Raw genomic sequence first — 25,044 nt, 5'->3', positions numbered from 1 at the left:
AAATCATCAGAGGAGGTATATCGCGTGTAGGTTGTCTTGGCTCTCGGCTTACGATTTGAATGTAGCGTGTCATCAGCCCCATGCTGACTTATTTTCTTCTCACTAGACATAATGCTTGGATAATGCCCGTTTGAAAAAAGAATTGAGTAATCCAGAAGTTGAAGAGGTTGCTAAAGAGGTGCTTCGTAATCTCGAGTCGACCGTAGGCTGTGGATGCGGTGTTAGAATGCGGAAGCTTGGCTTGCTCGGAGTTTTCAAGTACGGTGAGCCGCACATTGGGGAAATCTGAATCGGCACAGGCCGATATGGGGCCGATACTCAATCGCAGCAACGATCGACGTGGAGGGCGTGTTAATGACGCCCTGCAGCTGCTAGGTGCTGTAGAATATGTGACTGAGCCAAGTCGGGCCCACTATGGCGAGCAGGTCAGGCTAGCCTCCGCAGCCGGTTACCCCCAGTGCAGTCTTACTTCGCGTAGTGAAGGCCCGACCGCGGGGATGCGACGGGTCCTTTATGGGAATTATGAGGACCTTTGAAACCTCCGAAAGATGGACAAGAACCTTTCAGGAGAGGAATGAAGTTCTGCTCAGAACCAAATGCTGACCCATGATTGAATGTCCGAAGAGACATGATATTTATCGTGTTCATCGGACCAGTCTTCCTCCTAAGTGGGAGCTTGGCTACGTGAATGGTGCGGAGATGTTATCCCGAGCTAAGCTTCTATGATGCAGCAAGGCTTGCGAGGGCTTGAGGGCCTAGCGTACGGATATAATGGCTGCATTTTGATTTTTATATCCGCATTCCGATCACAGCCAATGGGCCAATGAGATGCTCATACACCCAGGCCGATAAACAGTCCCGTGTATGAAACCAAATTATAGGTGAGAGGATCCTAGGGATCAATTTCAAATCACCCCAGTTCAGTAGTGCTAGATTGAACATTAATATATTTCAAAATCATGGGTAACACCTGTACCGTGCCGGCGTCACCACTGCTTGTCTTAGGTTCAGCTCAAGTGTAACCTACCCTGAAGGGCGGCAAGATCAGTGAAGCCGTTATGTGTGATTTTCTATCGAGTAATATACTTCCACCTCTCATGTAATACGAAAAGGTACGATGGAGACTGTGAATTGGTTGTGAGTTCAAGGTTTGCACGAAGTCTGCAAGACAAGTCCCGTCCCAAACGATCTGGATAAACCCTTTTATATTCTCTTTCCTAGTTCGACCACCTCTAATATCGCGTCTACAAACACGTCTGGCTTCTCTAGCGGGATTGCCTCACCACAATCTTTCACAATATGGTGGCTTCTCGGGCCTTTGAAGAACTTCTGAGTTGAGCTTCCATTTGTCGCTGGAAACACAACAGTTTGGTCTGCATCCAGGGTCACGGCAGGTGAATTTATCGGAGGCTGTTTATCCAACTCGGCAGCAAGTTCTGTGTAGATTGGATCCCCAGGGGCATAGAGGAGGCGATTGCGATAGAAATTAGTTGCAATGTCGACATAATCTGGATTTCGCAGTGCCCCCGCAGCAACGTCAAGCTGGGCTTCGGTGAAAGTCCAATTGGGACTATTTCTAGACCACAGCGATCTTGCCCAGCTTTTCGTATCGCTCGCTAGAGAGCTGTATCCCTGGGGCGTGAGAAAAACGTAAAAGTACCACCTTGTTGCAAGTGAGTCTGGTAAAGCGACCGCCCACGCCGTATCTCGGTTCTGGATGAGGTAAGAATTTGCTGCAACCATCCCTGAACATCGCGCAGGCCATAAGGCTGCAGCCACGTTCACGGCAACTGTTCCCCAATCGTACCCAGCGAAGATAGCCTGATTAATACTCAGTGCGTCCATCAAGTCTATTATATCTTTTCCCAAAGCGGCCTGCTCAGCACTGCGTGGTGTTGTTCTTGAGTGGAAAGTAGTAGACCCAAAGCCGCGAATTGCAGGAACTATCACTCGAAACCCTTGTACCTTGAGCTTCGGTACCACGTACACGTACGAGTCAATCGAGTAAGGGAAGCCATGGACCAAAATAACAACCGGTAATGAATCGTTTCCAGGCGCGGAGTCATAGTATTCCACTGACAGAACCGTGGTATTGACTATTCCGGTGGCGGTTAGGGAAATTGGACTCAAGTCTTGACCGAATGCTCGGATTGCAAGGGTCAGATGGAATAAAAGCAGTATGAATTTTCGCATGGTGATTAAAAATTTGGGTCGTGTCAGCCAGGAAGACACACTATGGGGAGTAACCACTTCTCTCGAACACTACTTATAGGTTCGGAATCAGCAAGTCTTTGGCCCAAGGATAGCAATACCGGCGCTGATATAAGCAGCCATATATGCAGGCTTGTATCCAATGCAACTCGTCTTCTAATGAACCGCCGGGGAACTTCAGTGTTGCTTATGTATGGAAGTTGTGATTGGGCAATATTACGACTTGCACCTCAAAGGTCTTGAACGTACGTAATCATGTTACCTGGTTGTGGCAGTGCCAACTCGAATCTGCCTTAGTCCTAGGTGGGTTCCCTTGGTCACGGCATGCTCCCTTCTTTCCGCTTCCACGCAAGGCTGTACTCGGGAAAGGTGGCTATGTGGCTGGAAACATCATAAGGCACTCACTTTGCTTCCATTTGATGACAAACCTTTTCTTGGAGGCCTCAGGGATCAGTCTCGCAATGAAATATGGCAGTGTAACAACATATCTTGATAGTTATACTGTTTCTAAGACCAGCAAGGTAAGCCCAGTTCGGATGGACTCGCTCCTGGGTGGCATAACGCGCTGAAGTTACGTCATCTGGGCAATGTTTTTCTTTTCTTGCAAAGCCGAAAACGCATGTCCTGCAAGTTAAACAGCCATTCCAAAAATAACTACGACATAGGTAATACGACTATGTCATCTCAGGCTTATCTCTTCAGACAATTCCCTGTCTAACTCATAACCACCCCATTGTATTGGTCTCTAGATTTGGAGAAGCTAAGGTTGACGACCTTTTCCAAAAACTTATATCCAATGGAAGTACTGCTTGCTACTCATCTCAAGTTGATTCTCCGACCTCGACAAGATGTGCTAAACCAATTCGTGATGTCTCACTGGCCCAATCGTAGCAACTAAGACTGCCTGGGACATACCAATCTCAACGGCTCGTGTCGTGAAACTGTCATGCAGCGGGATCCAACTCTACAGTCGCCGTAAGACTGGAATCCAGGCGAGTGAGCCGATTCTTTGAAGAGACCCATTTTCGTCTATGGAAAAGACCAGAACTACAAGAGATCCTTTCCGAAAACAACAAATTCCAAGTCGTCTCGCAGAACACCTTTCCAATCGCCGTGGTACTCGTAAGGGAATGGCGTCGTCTCGCCAGTTGGTTCGAACCCACGGCGCTTGTACCAAGCAATCAGATCTGCCCGCGTGTTCACAACGTCAAATTCCAGCCTTTTGGAGTTCCATTCACGGCGGGCATAATCCTCAGCGTGGGCAAGAATCTTGCTGCCAACACCGCGGTTCTTGAGGCGGACATCGACGGCAAGCAGGCCGAACCAGGCGCGACTCTCATCTAGCTTTCGCACGCCGCAATGAGCGATGAGTGTGCCGTCTGAGTCAGTGCCAACAAATACGGCACTGTTGGGCTGCGCGATCTTGGCTTTGATGCCGGAGACGTCGGTGACATCTATGCGGCCATGGTCGGGGGACAGGAACACCTGAGTAGTTGTGTCGTCGCGAAAAGCTGTGTTGATGAGGCGCTCAAGTTGGACTGCGTCTTCTTCTGATGCGCGGCGAAAAGCCAAGTTGCCCGCAACCATTGTCAAAGGGTTGCACAGGTGTGCAACGCTTGGTAATTGCTATCTGTGCTCTTGGGAGAGTAGTGAAGGTATTTTTCAACAGTGGAAGTTGAGATGATGAGGCTGGTGGGAACCTTTTATAGTAACGAAGTTCGATCCAGCTGCAACGGATGCTCTGTTTATGGAGTATCTACAGCCAGGCCTCAATCCAATTGGGGGTGTGTATGACAGAAAGGGCGCGCTCTGAGGTATTTAGTGTTGTACGGTTTTTTGCTAAGGCTAGCGCTTATGTTCGGTGAGCTTGCACGCCTGTGACCAATCCCCGAATTTCAAGGCATTCCAATTGGTCTAAACATAGGTCGTTAGGCACTGAAGTCTGTATACCGATTATGAGAAATGCCATGAATTCTCAGCGCCCTGATGGACACATAATTTGACATGAGCCAGAGGAGGGGGTCGGTAACAGTAACAAAACCAGCCCCACTCCAATGGTACGAGGTGGTTGCCTCTACGGAGCAAATATTGATAACATTGACTGTGCACACTGTAAAGTTGACATTTACCGGTTCCACAACTATACCGGATTCCATGTCAGGGTACATCGCTTACTTCAAGTCAGCGACTGCATAATATCTTTTACCACTCAGCGCCGAGAGTAATAGGGCTGCCTGTTGGAGTTCACATGGATGATATTGCTGGCCATTTGATGGGTTGCCCCCCCGTAGATAAATGGAAGTCGTCCGTTGGTACGATCTGTTTTGCTTATCCTACATCATTCAGACTGAGGTGTATCCACACGCAACTACAGGATAGTTTTGCGAGACGATTAATTGCTATAAGTAGACGTCAAGAAATCAAACAGACAAACTAGCAGTGTTCATCAGAGACCCATGATCAAGATTGTGACATCTTTTGTCTTTAATGGGGAGATCACTATGACTATGGATGTCTTGGTCCTTACAAGTCTTTCCAACACAAGAGGTACGGCATGTATTTCTTGTCGTACTGTACACATTCAGCGTTGCATACCTTGACAGTATTCACAGACCTATACTTGATCTGATTGTGTCTCCGCGGCGGTCACTTTTGACTTGTATATAACACGTTGCGCAGTTAAAAGATTGGTTGTATTTAATATTATTCAGATATCCTTGCAATGCGGATCCCACTTATGCTATATATCTTTGGCCATTCGTCTAGCAAGATCCCGGGCAGCCTATAGAAGAGCCATGGACCGCACCACCGACGCCACCAAGGGTCAAAGCAGCGTTGATAACACCACCAAGTCCTTCTCCAGCAATCAGACCAGCAGCTATGGCGTAACAGTAAACCTCGAAGTTCTTGGGCCACTTCTTCTGCCACAGAGCAGCGATCCATGCACCCGTGAACATGGCTGTGGAGTAATGAGTGGCTGGCAATACGAAAGCGACACCGATTGCCATCCAGTTGGGCAGCCAATTGCGGTACTTCTCACGCTCTCCAACCAGATACTTGCGCTTTACGAAGACTTGCGCAATCGACCAGGCACCAATCACAACCGCAAAAATTCCAGACGATAGGGGAATCGGGATTTGTGGCAGTGTGACGGCCTCAGCAACTGCTCTCCATGCGGTTACAGAGGGAACGTCGAATGGGCATTCTGTTGCTTCAGCGTCGAGGATGCAAGGATAGGCCGAAGCAAACAGGAGGAAGATACTCGGGGCAAGGAACATGGCGACCAGTGTGCCGAAAGCCTGAGCGTAGAACTGGAGATTGGGAGCGACCTTAAGGAGGAATCCGGTGCGGAAGTCAGATGTCAGCGAGGTCGACATGTCCGCACCTGCTGACGCGATGGCTCCAGCAAGAAGATTGGTAGTCAAGGCCTTGGACTCAGGTTGCCCATGGGTGACGCCACCAAACACAAGTTGTGACGCCTTCGCAGAAGCAGTAAGAGGCGTAACATCGGTGACACCGGATCCATGAATTGACATGAATGAGAAGACTATGCCAAGGAGGGAAGCCAGAAGGCCAAGACCGGCACTGACACCTAATTGGACCTCAAAAACAACCATGGTTATGGCTAGGACAGCAATGCAGCCAGAGATCCAAATCCAGGGGGCGACTTGCTGTTCCTTGGTGGCAAAGTCTTCCACAATAGCAGAAGAATCGTTGCCTTTGGCAGCCTGCTTCTCCAGAAAAGCGCTCTTCTTACCCCGCTTGTTGAGAGAACCATTGGCAGACTTCGCCAGGCTGATCCATCCTTGCTTGAGAGCATACCAGATGATCTCATAGTTGAAGAAGAATTCAGCCATGGAGTAGCAGAGCAATACCATAACACCTGGCCAGAGAAACCAGTAGCGTGGGCTAGCCACGTAGCCAGGCTGTCTCATGCCGGTCATCGAGTTGTAAGTCACAACGTCCTGCCATGGCGGGTCCATTTTCGCATTCTTGCCAACGCACTCGCCAGTGTAAACAAGGAGCGGTCCAATGAGACCCCAGGCAAGAAAACTGCCGACAAAGTAGGAGATACCGACGTTAAGGCCGACGAGAAGCCCGGAACCAATGAAAGCCGGGGTCCATTCGATGAACCAGCCCCAGTTTTCGATTTGGATGGCGTAGTTGCTATATCCGCCCCAGATGTAGAACCAGGTAAAGATATGCCAGTCCCAGAGAATACCTAGGGCATAATCTGAGACAATGCGGAGGACAAAGGCGAAGAGGAATGAGTAGCCAAGCGCTTTGATCTTCTTAACCGCCTCCTGTGCACCGGCACCGATCGAATGCATAGACCGGATAGTGAAGGCTGTAGCTGTAGCTGTAGGGAAGATCAAACGGAGATCCCGAGCAACATTTATGATAAAGAACTTCCGCAGTGGCACGGCAAAGAACAATCCAAAGAAGGACCCGATGAGTGTCAATGTCAGGTATCTGCCGTAATCATCGATGGCTCTTGCGGAGAGCAAGTTCAGCTGGTACATGGCTGGAAGCGCAGCAACAAAGAGACCAGACAGTCCACCAGCGCCGGCGGCGGCGGCTTGGAGTATAGTGTGCTCCTGATAAGTTCTACAGTTAGACAAGATCTTGCAGCTATACAAACTAAGAGATGGGATTTCATACCTGTGGTCCAAAAGGCATACCCAGGAACGGCACGCCAGCAAATGATTTAGAAAGCAGTTTGACGAAACCATATCCGAAAATGGCCCTGCAAGTAGATCAATTAGTCACCGTCATATCACTGTTAACAACTAAGGCAACTGCGTCTTCACGTACCCGAACATACTAGAACCCATGGTAAACCCGGTCTTGAGACCGAGATACACATTCGAAGCGTTGACCAACGAACCAAGAATAGTGCCAATGATCACAGCGCGAAATGTGAGCGGCATGGGCTCATCAGGGACACCCTCCAGTGGTGGCAAGGGCTTGTAGATATCTTCCGGCCCCTGGTGTCCCTCGTCGGCATCGTCGCCCTTCTCACCATGGCTACTCGCAACTTCGCAAGTAGGATATTCTTTGCCGTGGCTCTCTTTCTCGAGAGCTGCAACGTCCACAGCAGGCGCGAGGCCGTCATGGCTTGGTTCGACCTTCTCCATGGCTGGTAGCGCGTATGGAAACTTATTGGGTAGGCACGATCATGGAGTTCGAGGCAAAAAGGTCGCCCTCGCCGTCGGAAATGCGGCAGGATTTTATACATTTCAGCCTGTGATGGCTGCTGGTCTGGATTGGTGGCCAAGAACATTGGCAGCGCATTGGCAACGCATTGGCAGCGCATTGGCATTGGGGAACAAGTCTTGGACCTGCCCTTATCTCTTAGGCGATAGCGCCACAAGCTGCTAGCTGAAGAAGATGTGCCAACGCTTGGCGCAGTTGGTTTGTGTCTAATCATAGCATGCGGCTGGGGGGACGATACACTACCAAAGGCACTGCTGGAGGTTTGAATGAGCTCTTCGCCGAGTTGATCGTACTATGTAACATCATGTCTGAGGTTACACGGATCTCTTTTAAGCCGCCATTTGCCTATATGCATAAGCGGCAGTCCCTCCTGGGTATTGACACATGCTGCATATGTTATATGCATACCGGAATCCGAAGGTTATCAGGTTAATGGGAGTTTCTTGGCGAGTATTGATTTAGGAAGGTGGTCAGAGTCCCAACTTGCCAGTGGCGTAGCTTGGGATTTTAGCGAGGGGCGAGTAGACCGGGAACACGCGCGATTGGCTAACTTCTTGATTACTCTGAACGGTTATCCACCAAAGGACCCCTCGTCAACTCGTCGCCGAGGCTCACAGGATTCACTTCCTCTGCACGTCTATCTTAGCGCACCGGTGGGTTGGTAAATTTGTATCCACATATTTCGTACAGGCCCACTTATCCCCAGATCACCCCGACACAGCGGCTATCCTGCATAATCTGTGTACTGAAGAGGCTATTGAGTGCTATGTATGACTCAAGTTATATGGATCCACTATATAGCAGAAACAAGTCAGGAGTCGGCTTTAGATATTGGCTCCTACGCATGGTTAACTGCTCAGCCGCTTCAGTTCAACGCGGTGATGTGCAATCCGAAGCTATCGCAAACGTCACCAGCCTGGTCAACGTAGAATCAGCAGGGCGAGTAACAGTTTCCATGGAATATAGGTGCTACGCTTGTTCTGATGAGTTTTAATACGAGTCCATTTCACCGCTTGGCCCATTTTACCCGTCAGTACTTAATTGTGCGCAGAACTTCCGGCCTGCAGACCACCTGGGACAGGTTCAGACGCAAACGCAAACGTAGGGCAAAGGGGTGCATCCAATCCCCGACATATATGCTCTCAGCCCTGAGGTTTTCCCTTTCTATACCACAGGTATAGGCTAACTTCAGCGTAGAAGTTATGACAACCTCCCGTGCCGCCATGATCGTCGACTTAACAGCTTAATGTGATGATGTACGTTGCAACAATGGTCTAACAATCCTTCGCACTACGGCGGCTGCCCAAAGGTCTAAGACTATTCAAAGGGGTACTGGAATGGCGCGTGGAAGGACCGCAAGGCATTCGTACTCGTGCGAATAGCGGTGTACAGGTTCCGTGTCGAGAGGTAGGAATAATTATTGCAGCAAGGTAGCGGTATATGACTGTCAGGGTGGACCTCTAGTAGGCTAGGTCCCGGGTGGTTTATCAAGGTATACTCTAGATATAAATGCCTTCCTAGCTACGGAGGCAAGATTTATTCTTTTCTTTACTATACCGACCCCATATTGCCTATCTCTGACTGCACTTAACCTACCGCTTGTACGGTAATGACCGTCAGGTCGTAGCCCTTGCTACGATCTACCGACATACGCCTCGTACTCCCAAGTCGTATTGGAGGCCCCTCAAGGCCATGCGTGGATTCACATTGTAGGTGCAGGCGATGCATATTCAACAGCTTGTTCTTGACAATATGGGGTACATCGCCGAGCGTTTAATCTCATATTACGCCAAGACAGATGAAGCACCAGTCGATAAGGAAAAAATAGCAAGGGCTACAAGTGCTGTCACAGCGCTGGCAAAGATGGGTGGACATTTTCTTCAACTTGGAGGATTCCAGCTCATTGGTAATTTACAACTTTGTAGTCTGTTCGTAAGGAATACACCACCTGAAATATACCCATAATGCCATACCACTATTGGCCGTCACAATATATTTGTGGGTACGATGCCCCGGCGAACGACTGGACTTGGGATGTCCGTACAAGTAATTCTATTATCACGGGGTTGGTTTGCAGAAACAAGTCACCGTGAGCTCCATTACATAAAGCCTAGAGATAGTTCAGAGTGAAAAAAGAAAGAGAGTATTTATTGGATAACATATGTCACGGTTAATATGGTAGCTTCTACCAGAACGATCCAGCAAAGGGCGGTCGCAACCACTATTACCTTCCACCCAATCTCGTTTTGTCGTGAAATTGAGGCTGCCAGAGAAGAACATGTGCCCGCCCGCTTGTTCATGTTGGCTCATTAACACTCTGATATGGGAAACTCCCGCCTCTTCCAAATTCCCCATATTCCAAGGCAATTAAGGCAACACGCTGAGCCATTCCGAATGGCGCTTAGCTATGTAGGGATCGCACCAATTGCCAAGCCTCTTTTGCGTTCTACATCCAATAACAACCCCGACTGCGTCGGCCGACTTAACCATCGGAGTCACAGACCCAATTATTTAAACACAGCTAAGTACGCAAATCTCAAGATGCAACGACAAATACACAGCCACATGCGACTCAGCTCTGTTTGACTCTGCAGACCTGTGCATCAACGTTTGAAGCATTAGAACAAGGATGATAGATGTATGCGTGCACGGTCGCCGGGTTATAGCCTCTAAAGTCCTAGAGGTCTCAAATCGCATTAATCCTCTCCGTCCGATGAAACTGGGGGCCAGGCGAACATCCCATGTCAGACACGTTGTCCTAAGTATCCTCTGGGACTTCTATGTCGCTTCCGTATGTACCCTGTAAGCACTCGTCCCGCCCAGCCAATAGCGGGCTGCTGCCCCGTTGACCATATACCCTGACACTCCAAAATCAGCGTAGTGTTGCGCTTGGTAGCCCAATCACAGCAAAATCTGCGCTCAGCCTTATGCAGAAGAAAACTATGTGGACGGGTTGACGAGAACAGCTTGTGAGGGATCAAACCATAAGCGCAACCCCTGCAACGCGATGGGCCGCAGCTTGGGCCCCCAAGGGCAATGGGGATGATCCCTCCCGGTAGATTTTCTCGTTCCTCCCAGGATGCTGGCCTCCAGACTTCACCCTCCATGCACTCCCTGTGAGCCAACTGTGACATTGGCTCACGATGGCCAACGACCACGACGCGCCTGAAGTGCTGCCGTCGACGTACTCAGACAAGTATATCGGGAGCCCACCTGTAGCCCAGATGGATCAGCACAGACCCTACGACTCGTCGACGACGCCGGCGGCTTCAACGCTCTACTCTGAGAGCCAGCAGCCCAAGGCTTGGGGGACGGGCGAGGGCTACGGCCACGACCAACACCAGTACGTGGCGACGGCCGTCACACCGGCACAGGCGCCTTCTCACTACGCCTATGCTGAGCATGTGCCCGAGAAGAAATCGAATAGGATATGTGGGCTTGCGCGCTCGACCTTGATATTGCTTGTGATCCTGGGAGTTGTTGTTATCGCCGCAGCCGTCGGTGGTGGCGTGGGTGGAACGTTAGCTGTACAGTGAGTAGAAGCGAGAATGTGGCACCCGTGCATCTTCACGGAAGATGGTACTGCTACAGACATGCTGATACACCTGCCGTATTAGAAAAGCCTACGCACAAGGGTCTAGCGCAACTACAAGTTCGACGACACCGGCGCCCACTTCTTCGGCTGTTGCTACAGCGAGCGGGGAGGCCGCCCAGACTCAGAGCCCGAGCAGCACCACCAACTCAGCGTCTGGCACTGCCACGTCGTCATCCTTCATCTCGGTACCGACCTATGGTCAACTCGCTCTGGACTGCCCGAATATAGACAGTCAGCAGCGAGAGATCAAGCTCGGCCAACAGACATGGAGCTTCACGCTGCATTGCGGTCAAGACTACAATGGGGCGGTGGATATCCTGGCAATGACCGTCTACAACCTTGATGATTGTTTAAGAGGGTGTGCCAGCTACAACCGGAACTCTGCGAGTTCCAACTGTGTAGGCGTGGAGTTTTCTGGCAGTAAGTTCTATCTGGCTTTCTTGCACTCCTGGTTTCCAGCAAGCCAGGCCGTGAAAACGTGTATGGGAGTATGTAGTACTGACACGGTGTAGACATGGCCTCGGAGGTATCTGCAAACTACGGCAATTGTTGGCTCAAGAACTCGACAGGGAAGCTGGGTTCCAAGGGCAATCGCTATGTAGGAGCATTGTTGAATACGTAAATCCAAACGCGTAATTGGTATCTCTATAAAACCCATAAACTATAATAATGAAAATCCTCCTGGTCATAAAGACCTCAAAACAATATAATGAACGGGTCTGTTGGTCTAGGTGCCTCCGTCAAGCACCGAGTAAGAATACTGTCTCTTTTTGTTTTACGCCGCCAACGCCTTGCTGCTAACTGCCTACCAGCAGCATAAGATACCGTCCGTTTTCGGTAAAGTCCAAGATCCAACTTCAAACTGCATCGTACATGTGCCTCAATCGGAGATGGAGCGCGCTACGATCTTCTTCGTAATGTGCGGCAAGCCTGGTCGTCCGGCTTTGCCGTATAGTTCGTTTAGGCGCAGAGTCGTTCGGGAAAACGTGCGAGATAGTCGAGCCGAAATATAGGTGCATAAGGCCGGGTCAACCACGTGCCGGTGGTGGCCAAACTGCCCGGGAGGCTGACCATTAGTCTACTGGCCTGGAGGAGGCCGGGCAGTGTCTACTGCTCTCGTTGGAAAGTCGACGCCCTGCTTAGGCCCTCAGCCATTCCAGGGAAGTATTCAGTCCCACTCGAGGATGTATAGGACGCCGAGTCGCCCATGGAGGACACTCCACGGCTCTCCAATTCCCGCGAGCCCGCCCCGAAACTAAGCAGTATGACTCTGCCGAGGTTCCGGTACCCCGGTAACAACTTGAGAATCTTCGTCTTGAACTCGCCAAACCAGGGCGGCATATCTTGAGTGTATCTCATCTCATCTAGGAGCCTGATCTTAGGGTGTATCCGCGTCATGACGTGAGGATCATCCACAGGCCAGAGAATCTTCATGCCCGACTTCTTCTGGGCGGTTGCCATCTTCATGTTGATCAGGTTTGCACAGAGGGATCCAAGGACATCGAAGACAATCTGACCATGTGGGAAGTGTTCTGCAATGGAGTAGAAGATGCCCTTGGCAACCTCTGGCTTGAGGTAGAACATGTTGCTCTCGGCGATGACCAGAGTAGGCCTGTTGCTCGGGAATGCCTGGATCCACGACGTGTCCGGGTCGGTAATGTCTACGGACGCCGTCTTGTAGTCGCCGGTGGGCCTCGGGAACACGCGTTTCCTAAATTCGATGACATCCGGGTGGTCGACGTCGATCCAGCGGACGCTCCGCGGTGGCTCCAGACGCTGTATCCGCGTGTCCAACCCACAGCTCAGATTTACCACTGTGCAGTCTGGGTTCTCGTTTATGAATTCTTGGCACCAGGTGTCGATTCTCTTGGCACGAAGACACCAGAATGTCACATATCGAACATCGGAACCCATGGTCTCGACGATATCGAGAGGGATCCTGTTGACCAGTTGCTTGGCGTAGATGTCGTTGAGAACCGACTCCGGATGATCCGCGTCAACGGCGCGGAAGTAAAGCAACGTCCGCTGAGCCTCGGTGACGAACTTGGGCGGCGTGTTCAGCTTCCTCTCCGCCCTGAGGGCCGAGGACCCCGAGGAGGAGGCGACCGATCTCGAGGTCATGGCTGCCAACTGCTCAAGGAAAGCAGGATCAAACAATCCCCGCGGGCATCAATTCTCGGAAAGTGGCGGCCTTCTTGAGGGTTTTAAACACTTTTTTTTTAAACCAAGGCAATGGACAAGGGGTCAGTCTACCTGCAGCGTTTACCACCCCTCAGCCGGCTTCCGGACGGCTACGAAATAATTGATCCTGGGGCTTTGGCGAAGCGAAGACATGGGTGCTTTTATCTTGGAGAGATATAGTTGACGTTTTCTTGCCCAAAAGCAATGGATTTGTATTTCCCCTCAGGAGAGTTGATCAATCTTTTGGATGAGAGTCTTAGCCTGAACTCAAAAGCTAAGTAGTTTGTTCTAGTGTTTGGACCATGGCGTGCCTCGCGCAGTAGCATCGACGGGCTTGACGTGCCCCGGGCCCATGATCCCTGCTTCTGACCCTGGTGTTTCTTGGAAGAGAGCCAGCCATAATTTCCATAGCGCTGTGCTGCTCCCTCCAGCTGCCATATCGTGTGCGCGTCCCCTGAGCGAGCTGGACGGGCTGGACGGTCGGTGGCGTGCCGGCCAACTTACGATCAGCAGGCCTGGAGCTTTCAATATTGGCCATTGCCCATGAGCCTGAACCGTGCTGCTAGCCGAACTCCAGAGAGGATGGACACCCTGTGTTGATTTGCCCATGGGTTGGCGACGTGATGCCCGATCGACCAGTGGTACCGCGCGATTGGGACCCGACATCGTGAGTAGGGGCAGCATTCGGGCCCATGCCAACCTTAGCTCCCCATCCGCGCGGCGGGGCCCGCTAATCGAGGATTAGATGCCTAATGGGGAGACAGCTACAGCGCGCTCCAGGGTCTTAGGAGCTCCCCAGCTGCAGCCTACTGCAGGAAATGAAATGACGACGACCAACCTGTTCCCGCATCCCGAGGTCCCGCGCCGAATCTACCCTTCGCCGCCCGCCGTATTCGCAAGGGTGCCATCAGGTTTTTTTTCTTTTCTTTTGCCTCTTCAGCGTTCTTGACTCTCGACTCCCCGGCCGCGCCCCTTGATTCGCCGCGCGAGGGCAAAGCCGGCGGTGTTCTGCGCAGGTGGTGGGAGCTGGGTTTCCCGAGAATCTGACATGACAGCTGCAAGCCATGACACGCGTGGAACACGTGCTGCAATGCAGTGCAGACTTGATTGTGTCAAATTGCATCCTCCAGTGGCCTGCGACAAGCGGCATGGCGATCAGCGCCTGCTCGTTGGTCGAATGCGTGCAGCCTCAGGTGGTACATCCCTCGGTCCCACCCCCCTCGTTGACTCGCATTCATCTTGGCCAAGACCTCTCGACGCCCCGTCGAAACGGTAGGCTTGTAAAGATGTCTTCTAGGCTCAACGGGTGGCTCGAGGCTGATGCCCTGGTGGTGCCCGAATACGGGGACCATCTCAACTTGACCCCAAAGCCCGACCGGCAGTTCGCTCGCCTAGACAGTGGCGGCACGGTTTTGCGGTATTATTACCAAACCAGGCAATCTTGAAACACCGTACGATGACATGTGTTATGCTAATGCAATCTCTTGAAAACGGGTACCGAGGATGCAAGGCATCATCCCACACGCTCCCCGGCTCCCAGGATACTCCTCTGCTGACGGAAATCCTCCCAGATTGCCCCTCACTAGGCCTCTCCACCTGATCGATCAGAGAATACCGGTAAGTTATGGCCTGGACAGGCGCCTTGGACGCACGCAGCAGGCGCAGGTCCCAGCCCCGGCAGTGAGGAGGAGACCAAGCATGACACCGTGACCTCCGAGATAATGCACACCTGGCAGGCCTGGCATATATCCTAGCCTGCGTAGGGATATCACAGCGGGGTTTTGTGGGCTCAACGTCCGCGGGTGGAGGCGTTCGCCACGCGATGAGGCTACTAATTGGCTCCGGCCGTGTGGACTCACGATCCAGCTCCCAGGGTCCTTGCGGGCCGTGGCTGGGACAACGAGGCCGATGGATCCTCGTGACAACTCCAGGGCTGCCCGATATCATGCGCAACGGGACTACTTAAGCTTTGCCATTGCAACCTTCAGTGCCTGACCTGGGGGCTTGGATATATTGCCTCAATCGTATAAGAAATCTCATTCATTATGGCCCAAGTCAGCGGGAGCTGCGACACCCAGTTCCAGGGCGTTCGTGATGCTTTCTCGAAATACATCGTCTCGGGAGAAGAAAACGGTGCGTCCCTGGCCGTGAACGTCGACGGCAAGGATGTGGTCAACTTGTACGGAGGATATGCCAACAACGACAGGACCAAGCCATGGACCGAGAACACTATTGTCAACATGTACTCGTGCACCAAGATCGTATCCGCGCTCGCCATGCTGAAGCTGGTCGACCAAGGCTCAGTCTCCTTCACCGACAAAGTTGCCAAGTTCTGGCCCGAGTTCGCCGCCAACGGCAAGGAGAATGTCGAGATCCGGCACCTCTTGTCCCACAGCTCCGGCGTCGCGGGCTGGGAGAAACCCATGACCTATGAGGACATGTGCGATCTCGAAAAGTCAACCGCAGCGCTCGCGGCCCAGGCGCCGTTCTGGGAGCCGGGCACCATGTCCAGCTATCACTGCTGGGTGTACGGGCACCTGATCGGCGAGGTCGTGCGGCGCGTTACCGGCCTCGCGCTGAAGGAGTTCGTCGCAAAGGAGCTCGCCGGCCCCGTCGGCGCAGACGTGCAGATTGGCTGCAAGGAGGAGGACTGGCCGCGCGCCTCGGAGCTGATCCCGCCGCCGGGCCTCGACCTGCCCCCGTTCCCCCCGGACTCGCTGCCGGTCAAGATCTTGAACCCCATCCCGAACCCCGCATTCGCGCACACGGAGACCTGGAGACGGGCGGAGATCGGCGGTGCCAACGGACACGCCAACGCAGCGGCGTGCGTGCGCCTGCTGTCCAAGGTCACACTGGCCGGCCGCGGCGCCGAGCCGGAGCTCATCTCCAAGAAGACGGCCGACGCCATCTTCGAGAAACAGACGCAGAACATCGACGGGTTCAACGGGCTGACCATCCGCTGGGGTCAGGGCCTGGCCCTGCGCGGCGACGGCGAGACGTCGCTCGACGACTGGCTGCCTCCGGGACGGGTGGCCCTCTGGGGCGGCTGGGGCGGGTCGCTGTGCATCCTGGATTTCGAGCGCAAGGTCACCATCTCGTACATCATGAACAAGATGCGGCTGGAGATGCCCGTCACGCCGCCGGCTCGGGAGTACCTGAAGGAGATCTACAAGAGCATCGGTGTGGAATGGTGAGGCGTCGGGGAGACTTCTGTGGTTCCGTTTCCACCCATTACAAGTGTCATTTTCTGCAGCGAAACAACATTTTTTGATTTGACGTTCCATGGTAGCAAGACGATCCGCATTTGGCGAGGAGTTGGGCTGGTTTGGTCGAGTTTCCGTATAAACTGCACGCACATAAATTTCGAGCTCTGTTTATACTTTGCTTGAACATAGTAATAAAGCTAACTAGGTAGTTATCGTCATCCAAAATTTCTACTGTTGCGCTCTTCACCTACTAACATATATGCACCTGGAATCCTGGAAGGCTTTACAACACACCGGGGATAGCCGCATATTTGCCCTTGATCTTGTCTTCGCCAAACTTTTCCTTGTACCATTTCTTCCCCGAAACAGCACGCGGCAGCATGGCAAAGAACTCGTTGAGCAGGAAGCACCGGGCCGGGGCGCAGGAGACGCCGGCGGCGATCCAGAAGCCCAACCACTCTACCCACTCCATGAAGTAGTGCGGGTACAGCATGTACTTGAACAGGCCGTTCTGCGGGACCGAGTAGTGCTTCTCGACGCCCTTCTTGCCCTGGCCGGCCAGCTTCGCCTGCCGCCTCGTCTCCTTGCGGCGGATCTCGCGAAGGTCCTCGTCGCAGAAGTAGTTGCCAGTGAGCCCCACGTAGAACAGCCCGATCCCCAGGGCGAAGCGCAGGACGGTGAAGCCCTGGGCGTCCCACTCGGCCTGCGTCGTGGGCCCGTAGGCGGCGAGCCAGCAGCCGATGCAGGTCGCGTTGCACAGCTGGAAGAAGAGGGCGCTCGCGGCCACCAGGGCGTGGATGGGCGACATGGAGGGCTGGATGAAGGGGAAGATGACGGCGCGGTAGCAGTAGTGCAGCACGAAGAGCCCGGAGAGGACCTTGTTCTGCCAGGGCAGGTCCGTGATGCCGTGCTGGGCCGGCAGCGTGTTCATGATGTACAGCAGCGTCAGGAAGCCCGGGCACTCCATGGCGAACCAGGCGACGCGGCCCGGCATGTTGAGCGGCGACTTGACCGACGTCTTGCCCATGCCGTACCAGCTGACGGCCCACTGGAGAGAACAGGCCTGGGACGGGCCGGGTCAGCGTCTGGTCATACCGGGCTTGCAGGGGCATTCTGAGGTTTGTGAGAGACTTACCACGGGGAACCATGTCCACACGGCCAGGATGAGCTCATAGTTCTCACGGCTTGCTGGGAGCCAGCCTTGGATGATGGCCATGGTGCCGTGATGCCCGCTGAGAGTCTTGACCCGGAGCCGGAATGAAACGATGAGAACGGAGACGGGAGTCTCTCGTGGAGAAGCGCGTCCGCGTGCAGCTAGTTATGAGAGTATACTTGCGCCAAAGCATCAATTGAGAAGTTTAGGGCATGCACGACCTGTCGGCCGGTTCTCTAGGCGCCTCAGTTTTAAGCTCTGGCTATATGGTCGGCGTCATTGTTTTCTGTTGCCGAAATAAGGTTGCATCTGGCGCACGGGAGCACGGGAGCACTGACAATCCGCACCACCCATTGGTAGCGGTCCCACATGTGCCATGGCTTGGCTGGCTGGCTGGCTGGCAGGCGAGTTCCCCGAAGCCAGCCAGACAGCCCAGCCGGGGTTCCTGAGTCTGGCGGGGGGGCCTTGGGGGGAGCTTGGGGGAGATATATCTGAGTAGGACGTGAGGCGCTCGTCGACTTACAAGGTTGGAATTGCTCATGGCGAACCTCGTGTACTCGTGGCTGCTAGTCAGCGGCAAAGCCCAAGTTCGTGTCTAGCGGCGCGTGATTACTTGTTGCTCTTGGGGACAAATAAGCAAACCATGCGGCCCTCTTCAAGTGACCGCCTTGGCATGCATTGGCCGTGGGCTTTCCAACACCGAGGACCCCAAGTCCAGCGCCACTGAGCATCCGCTCGAGTCCTGGACAACTGGGTGCCGCGTCATAAGTTAATTCGACAGCATCAGCCACACAGCCTGCCTACCCACCTGGGCAGTATCCATGGGGTGTTCAAATGTCGCCCCGACTTTGTAGGGAACACGACAGAGGGCCTCTCAATTGTCGGTAGGTGACCCGCAACCACGTGAGTGCAAATCGTATACGTGGGTTTCAACTCTTAGCAACATCGATTCTTATTCTCTTCGGATATACCTCAACCGATGTTGACAGGAGAACCAATGAATTGGCTGCTGCCTAGGTGGTGGCACTCAGCGCTGACGAGTACTCCGTGCCCCATAATTTACCCCGGGCCCCCGTCCAGTCCAGTACGAGTTGGTGGCTACAGCGGAGGCCCCTCGCCGTGCTACATAAGTTAGTACCTACACCACAGCACCATCACCCGCACCGCCACAGCTCTGCCTCCCGCCGGATAGCGGCTTTCCAAGACCTGGGCAGTCCGTCCACGATCCAACCCGCTGGCCCTCGTCGCTTGTGGTTGCTTGAATGATATACCGTGTGTGATCCATGTTCTAGTCCCTCGAGTCTTTGCCAGCTTCTCCCCCTCGACCGATCCCAGCGACGGCCGTCGAACCCCTATATCATCACGACCTCTCCTGGACTCGATTCAGCGATTGCCAGGCGACCAGTGTCCCCGAATGACGTAACATTGGAGCTTCCACACCCAGCCGCCGCCGCCTCCCCCAGCTCCCCCAGCTCCCGTGCCAGCTCGACCACAACCGCGCCGTAATCGATCTCTCACGTTCGCGAGGCCATTCGCTATATTTACTGCCTTGCCACTGGCCGGGCCTACTGCCGCTTTTCGCACCCAGCCACGAAGACCTCGATAGGCCGTGGCTTGCCCGCCGACAGACAAGCCCTGTATCGCCATGGTCACCCGAAAGTCAGTCCCCGAGAATGCGCCCATAAATCCCAGTGCTCCTCCTGCAATCAGTGTCGAAGGCGTGAGGCAGGAGCTGTGGTCTCCTACCGACTCGGACACCGATGGAGAGAAGATATGGGGCGGCGCGGGTGCGAACCAGCAGACCCGTGGCTCACCAGCGCCCGGTGTACAAGATGTGCCCTCGCCGCTGAGACCCGGGGCTGCGGGGAAGAGCCCCTTCGGCGAAGAAGAAGAAAACCCATGGGGAGATGCATCAGCCGACGGGGGCAAGTCCAAAGTCACGCTCGAGCACACGCCGACGGTCCTGCGGCCAGGCGGGAAGCTCGAGACGAATCCGTTCAAGCGGAAGCCCGTCAACCGCAGCCCTTCACCCCAGGCGGCCCAGGGCTCCAGAGCTTCGAGTAATCCATCTCCAACCCCACCGACTGAAGCATTTTCCGAGCTGCGAGTGGCCGACTCGGAGCAGAACACAAACCCGTGGAAGCCAGCCATCGAAGTCCAAGACTCGGGTCAAGGCCCCTCTGTTGCGGTGCCCGTCAGCCACCCGAACGACGCCGAGCCGGACATCTGGGGTACGGCACCCGCACATCCTCCACCCTCCCAGTCTACGCCAAAGCCTCCCCTGGTATCCCTACCTTTAGATGGAGAATCGCCTGCGTGGGACGAGTTTAGCCAGGTCAACGGCCCGAAACCGTCTCTGCCGTCCATGCCGCAAAAGTCAGACGAGGAGCAGGAGTTCTCACAGGATGCACATGCTTGGGATGATCTCGGTGCTCTGGACAAGGGCAAAGGACCTGCCGCGGCCGTTGCGCAACCACCAGCTCAGGGGACATCAAACGATGAGTGGAATTTGATTGACCACGAGCCCGCCCCGGCGCCACCAAGTCTCTCAAGACAGAGCACCTGGGAGAATTTCGTCGACGCTCAGGATGAGCCTAAGTCGCAGCAACCAAAGGTTCCTCCGGTGACACAGCATGCTGCACCAGAGGAAGCTTCAGATGAACCACCAACGTTGCCTCCCCGACAGTCATTAGAAGTACCTCCCTCCCAACCTCCGCGGCCAAGCACCCCTAGCGCGGCCAATAAGACGGAAACTTATCAAATCAAGAATATCAACTGGTATGATGCGTCTACTGGGCAGAACCCCCGAAGGTCGCCGATCCTCGTACAGAACGCCAATGGTCCCTGTCCCTTGGTCGCGCTTGTCAATGCTTTGACGTTGACCACTCCCGCCGACTTGACCAATACAGTACTGGTGGAGACGCTACGGTCCAGGGAGCAGATCAGCCTTACCCTGCTTCTCGAAGCCGTCTTTGATGAGCTCATGTCTCCGAGGAGAACGAAGTCTGATGCTTCACTTCCCGACGTCACTGAACTTTACGCATTCCTCAAGGGCCTTCACACCGGCATGAATGTCAACCCCCGCTACGTGCCAACGCCTGAGTTGATCACTGCTCACAAACGCACATCGTTGACACACGTACACCCATCGGAGCGCGGCGATTGCATACCAGGCACCTTTGAAGACACCAGGGACATGAAGCTTTACGCAACGTTCTCGGTTCCCCTCATTCACGGTTGGCTCCCACCCAAGGATGATCCAGCCTATGAGGCTTTCAACAGACAGGCTTCATCCTACGACGAGGCCCAGAATCTGATGTTCAGGGAAGAGGAGCTGGAGGATAAACTCAGCAATTCCGACACGGGTCTTACAGAACAAGAACAGCAGATGTATCAGGACATACTGACCATCAAGTCATGGCTCAACGTATCCGCGACGCAACTTACCCCTTGGGGGTTGGAAGTGGTCACGAAAGCGATTCCGCCTGGCACTTTCTCCATTCTCTTCCGAAACGATCACTTCTCTACGCTCTACCGCCATCCCCAAACCCTACAACTATTTACACTCGTGACCGACGCTGGCTACTACACGCATGACGAGATCGTCTGGGAATCTCTTGTTGACGTCAACGGAGAGCGGACTGAATTCCTCTCTGGTGACTTCAGGCTCGTTGGCGGTCCACAGCATGGACAATCTCAAAGTACTCCTAGGTCGTGGTACGCCGACGGCGAGTCTTCAAATGCACAAGGTGGGGAATGGCAAACTGTCCAGAGTCGTCGAGGGGGCAGAAATCAAAGCAGCCAGTCTGAGCCACCCGCATCGCCCATGTCGGCCAACCACGAACAAGAAGACCGTGACCTTGCCCTCGCACTCCAATTGCAAGAAGAGGAGGACGAACGCCATAGGTCAGAGCAAGAGGCCCGCCGGAGAGAAAGTCAGTTATCAGAACAGTTCATAGAACAGCAAGGACGCGGCGGTACAGCACGCACTGGCCCCTCGACTCGCGGGCGCGGCGCTTCTAGGGGAGGCATGGGCTCCGCTCGCGGCAGCTCAACCTCTGTGAACATCCCAGTCCGCGGAGCTAGTAACGCTGCCCGCGGCGGTGCTCGACCTGTCACGCAACACGTACGGCCTCTCGTTCCCCCAGCTGCATCAACAACGCACCGACCTGGAAATAATGAAGAGGACGATGCACCACCCAGCTACGAACAAGCTAGCAAGGCAACGCCGTACAACCCACCAGCGGGCCATCCGAATCATCCTTCGAGCACCCCTGGCAGTGCGAGTACTGCGAGAAGACGGCCGACATTGCCTTCCGTTACCCCCAGCAGCTCCGGGCAGGCTGGGCCCGGCACTCCAGTGGGTAGAGGTCGTCCGGTCCCCGTGGCCCAGAACAGCATGTCTGGCGGGCAGAGGGATAGGGACTGTGCCGTCATGTAGGCATCTTAATGGACTGTTCGCGCGTCTGTTTTATCGGAAATTCGCATGGGAGGCTGGAGTTTTAGCGCTGTGTTACCCGGGTTCCATTCGCCTGTACACTATATAAGTCTTGGATGAGCAATGCCAATCACGAATAGAAGTTAAGATTTATACGAACTCTCTCCTATCCCATGTAAGAAGTGCCATGTTGCCATGAAGAGCGGCTCTCCGCTTCTGCTCCGTAGTTTAGGATGTCTGCTGTATCCCCTTGCTTCGTACCATTCTAGCTATTTATGACACGGATATAGGAAGGATACCGGTAGTTGATTATTAACTGCGTTTCATTTTTTCACACTTTGCCTACTCCTCGCTGTTTGTCCACTCTTGACTTGACAATTGCCATAGATTTTCAACCCTTCACTGTTGACCTTCTCATCCTAATATTGGGAAGGCTTGGCCAGACCACAAGATTATGCCAAATTATACACTCAACACGAACATTGAACAAGCTTCAAGTTTTATCTGCAGGTCATTCGTGTTGATTCCTCATCTCTTCATCTCATAATCACTCGAGATCCCCAGCCTTCCCCCCTTCATCTTCTCATTCCAAACTTCGGGTGTGACTGCCACATTGAATACCCACAGAAGAACACTGGGATACCATGAAATCTCACTTGCCTAACTCTGCGGCGATCTCATCTAAAAATAAGGCAGTTCTCCGAGAACTCGAACCAACACAAACCTCCATCTCCATTCACTGTCCGGGGACGCATAACCACCTCTCGATCTCACCACTCACCACTCCATAACCCCCATCCAAGCATACAACAGCCACTCAAACTAAGAAAAGATGGCTCACTGCATCATTTGCATGTGGCCGGACGCGACGGCCTGTGGCCAGTGTAAGAGCGCGCACTACTGCTCTCGCAAGTGCCAGAAGACTGACCGGGAGTCGCACAAGCTGGTCTGCAAGCCGTTTGCGCAGATGGGCCCCCGCCCTTCATCTGATCACTACAAGGCTCTGCTTTTCCTGACCGAATCCACAGCTCCCAAGCCAGTCTGGGTACAAATCTCCAACACTGATGACTTCCCTTCCGTTGATGGTTCGTATGATTGGCTTGGTCCAAAGGGAAGGGGCTACAGCACGGAAAATACCCACGTGAACATCAACAGGCGCACCAACAGTTCCAAAGCTGCGCTTCCTCTCTGGCGGTGTGTTCCAATACGATCAATCTCCGGTTAATCAAAGTTTCGCCACAGCCGTTCGCCCGTTCACTGCAAACCCAAGTTTGCAGTTCAAGGGTCCGGTCCTAGCATACACGATGATCGAATACACCTACGAGCAAATGTTGCAAATGGAAGAGGCCGGCGAGGAGGAACCTAGGGAGTACGAATACCTTGATATTTCCCTCAGTTGCTTCAGAGACTTGGTGGACTTCTCGATTCACCATGAAGCCAGAGAGACAGATTGCATTCTCCCAAAGAAGACGATGGTATTATTGTCACCAAGTTTCACTCTGTTCATGACTGCCTAAAGAGTCAGCGGCCTCAAAATGGGCAAGTGGCTGTGAAAGCCCCATTCGCGGGCGGCGATCAATCCGCCATCTCACCTATCTCACAGATTCTGGGTACACCACTGCGACTGAATGCGCTCGACACCAAGGCTAAGTCGGCAGGCTACAATGATGGCTGTCCCAATGCATCTTTCCTGATGATGGACCTCGACATCACAAGCCCGACGTGGGGCACTATTACGGAAGCCTGGCGATTCCCCGGCTCAGTTCTGGTCGGTCAAGTTAATGGCTCGAACATCCAAGATCACATTGCAGCCACGATGGCCAGATTCTGTATGGAGGAGGTCTATCCACGAGTGAAGAAGGCATTGCAGGACGGTACCATGGAAGCGAAGGAGAAGACCATGAAACACGTATGCCTGGAGATGCACTACAACTACAGACGAGACGATTACCCATACAACTTGGCTGTGCCTCGTCGCGCCAATGTGATCAACCCCATGGACATGATGGCCGCATACCAGTCATACATTTCGAGCCGTCGCTTCAACTAGAAGGAGTTGAGAACAAGAATTTGGCGGATAGTTTTATTGGAGAAGCTTTCGAGTAGTAGCTTGCAATAGCTAATTAGCGCAGAGAATGCGAATAAATGATTTCCATGCGGCACGGCGCCGTCGAAGGCGCGATCATGTTACAATGCAGAGAAAAGTAAGAGTAAAATGGTTTGCCCGCAACGCCATCGTGAGCTACGAGTACACTCGGGGATCTACATGCAGAGCAGGTGGAAACAACTAGACTGAGGAGATGTTACCATTTTCTCGAAAGTGGATACAATCACGGTCATTTTTATCCGCGGCGCATACTCCGCCAATGACTGCCCCAATAGAAAGAGTGCATATGCACCATGGACTAGAGACACTCCACTTGGAGTGAAGCTGAAGTCGCCGCCAGGAAACCAAGCTGACAAGATAGTTCCAAGGGATTACTTCCTGGGCCGGTTCCCCTAGACCACTGTGATGAGCTGTGAGCGAGTCAGTGGTTTGCCTTCAGCCGCCGGGGAATAGGCGACCCGTTTCAGGTAGCTAGGTCGTGTTCATTCTTTGCCCTGAGGTGTTTCTCAGCCCAACCCGGTTGCTCGGCCGTAAAGATGGACATTGCCATGGATATTGTCAGCCAGCCACGCGGCCTTGCCTGGTTCCAGTAAGGCTGAACTTGATTTCTCAGGGCACGCGGCTAATCCAATGACCTTTTCTGGTTCGGCATAGGTAAGTTTCGTTTCCTGAAGTTGGCCATTCGCTGCTGCGCCGCTTTGATCCCCACATTGCCGGGCGGCAAGGCGGTCTTCGGGCACACGAGAGGTCGGCCCGGGCCGCTGCTGATATCGGCCCAGACGTTGATTGGACAGAGCGAGGGATGGCTGGGGTGACTGTGTGATCCTTTGCCCCTGCAGAAGCCTCATACTGTTTCGAACCCCGTTTTCCTGCATTTCTGCATGCTTGGTGCGTTGCTTTGGGATGAAGTCTAATCGCTGTGCCGCCTCCTGAACC

At 53.5% G+C, this 25,044-nt stretch overlaps 9 protein-coding genes across 9 annotated transcripts; 4 read left to right on the top strand and 5 right to left on the bottom strand.

The window, feature by feature from the left end:
• Positions 1-1,203: 1,203 nt before the first annotated feature.
• Positions 1,204-2,193, bottom strand: JN550_011543 (uncharacterized protein; the record flags this gene model as incomplete). Its single annotated transcript, XM_049309920.1, has 1 exon — positions 1,204-2,193. The coding sequence occupies one exon, from the start codon at positions 2,191-2,193 to the stop codon at positions 1,204-1,206; it is 990 nt and encodes a 329-aa protein (XP_049166519.1).
• A 1,065-nt stretch (positions 2,194-3,258) lies between these two features.
• On the bottom strand, positions 3,259-3,798 carry JN550_011542 (uncharacterized protein; the record flags this gene model as incomplete). The annotated part of the gene is made up of 1 exon (XM_049309919.1): positions 3,259-3,798. One exon carries the CDS (start codon positions 3,796-3,798, stop codon positions 3,259-3,261), a length of 540 nt encoding a protein of 179 aa, XP_049166518.1.
• A 1,175-nt stretch (positions 3,799-4,973) lies between these two features.
• Positions 4,974-7,349, bottom strand: JN550_011541 (uncharacterized protein; the record flags this gene model as incomplete). Its single annotated transcript, XM_049309918.1, has 3 exons — positions 4,974-6,809; positions 6,874-6,958; positions 7,027-7,349. The coding sequence occupies 3 exons, from the start codon at positions 7,347-7,349 to the stop codon at positions 4,974-4,976; spliced, it is 2,244 nt and encodes a 747-aa protein (XP_049166517.1).
• A 3,222-nt stretch (positions 7,350-10,571) lies between these two features.
• On the top strand, positions 10,572-11,645 carry JN550_011540 (uncharacterized protein; the record flags this gene model as incomplete). Its single annotated transcript, XM_049309917.1, has 3 exons — positions 10,572-10,960; positions 11,046-11,443; positions 11,536-11,645. The coding sequence occupies 3 exons, from the start codon at positions 10,572-10,574 to the stop codon at positions 11,643-11,645; spliced, it is 897 nt and encodes a 298-aa protein (XP_049166516.1).
• Positions 11,646-12,130: 485 nt separating this feature from the next.
• Positions 12,131-13,144, bottom strand: JN550_011539 (uncharacterized protein; the record flags this gene model as incomplete). The annotated part of the gene is made up of 1 exon (XM_049309914.1): positions 12,131-13,144. The coding sequence occupies one exon, from the start codon at positions 13,142-13,144 to the stop codon at positions 12,131-12,133; it is 1,014 nt and encodes a 337-aa protein (XP_049166515.1).
• A 2,105-nt stretch (positions 13,145-15,249) lies between these two features.
• Positions 15,250-16,398, top strand: JN550_011538 (uncharacterized protein; the record flags this gene model as incomplete). The annotated part of the gene is made up of 1 exon (XM_049309913.1): positions 15,250-16,398. The coding sequence occupies one exon, from the start codon at positions 15,250-15,252 to the stop codon at positions 16,396-16,398; it is 1,149 nt and encodes a 382-aa protein (XP_049166514.1).
• Positions 16,399-16,693: 295 nt separating this feature from the next.
• On the bottom strand, positions 16,694-17,626 carry JN550_011537 (uncharacterized protein; the record flags this gene model as incomplete). Its single annotated transcript, XM_049309912.1, has 2 exons — positions 16,694-17,473; positions 17,546-17,626. The coding sequence occupies 2 exons, from the start codon at positions 17,624-17,626 to the stop codon at positions 16,694-16,696; spliced, it is 861 nt and encodes a 286-aa protein (XP_049166513.1).
• A 1,582-nt stretch (positions 17,627-19,208) lies between these two features.
• JN550_011536 (uncharacterized protein) lies at positions 19,209-22,004 on the top strand (the record flags this gene model as incomplete). Its single annotated transcript, XM_049309911.1, has 1 exon — positions 19,209-22,004. The coding sequence occupies one exon, from the start codon at positions 19,209-19,211 to the stop codon at positions 22,002-22,004; it is 2,796 nt and encodes a 931-aa protein (XP_049166512.1).
• An 829-nt stretch (positions 22,005-22,833) lies between these two features.
• On the top strand, positions 22,834-24,051 carry JN550_011535 (uncharacterized protein; the record flags this gene model as incomplete). Its single annotated transcript, XM_049309910.1, has 3 exons — positions 22,834-23,086; positions 23,157-23,476; positions 23,527-24,051. The coding sequence occupies 3 exons, from the start codon at positions 22,834-22,836 to the stop codon at positions 24,049-24,051; spliced, it is 1,098 nt and encodes a 365-aa protein (XP_049166511.1).
• Positions 24,052-25,044: the final 993 nt, after the last annotated feature.

This window comes from Neoarthrinium moseri (genome assembly GCF_022829205.1).
Source record: "Neoarthrinium moseri strain CBS 164.80 chromosome Unknown scaffold69_Wmoseri_CBS_16480, whole genome shotgun sequence".
In the NCBI taxonomy this organism is placed as follows: domain Eukaryota; kingdom Fungi; phylum Ascomycota; class Sordariomycetes; order Amphisphaeriales; family Apiosporaceae; genus Neoarthrinium; species Neoarthrinium moseri.
Note: the sequence above shows the minus strand (reverse complement) of the source record. Positions and strands in the feature narration are given on the sequence as shown.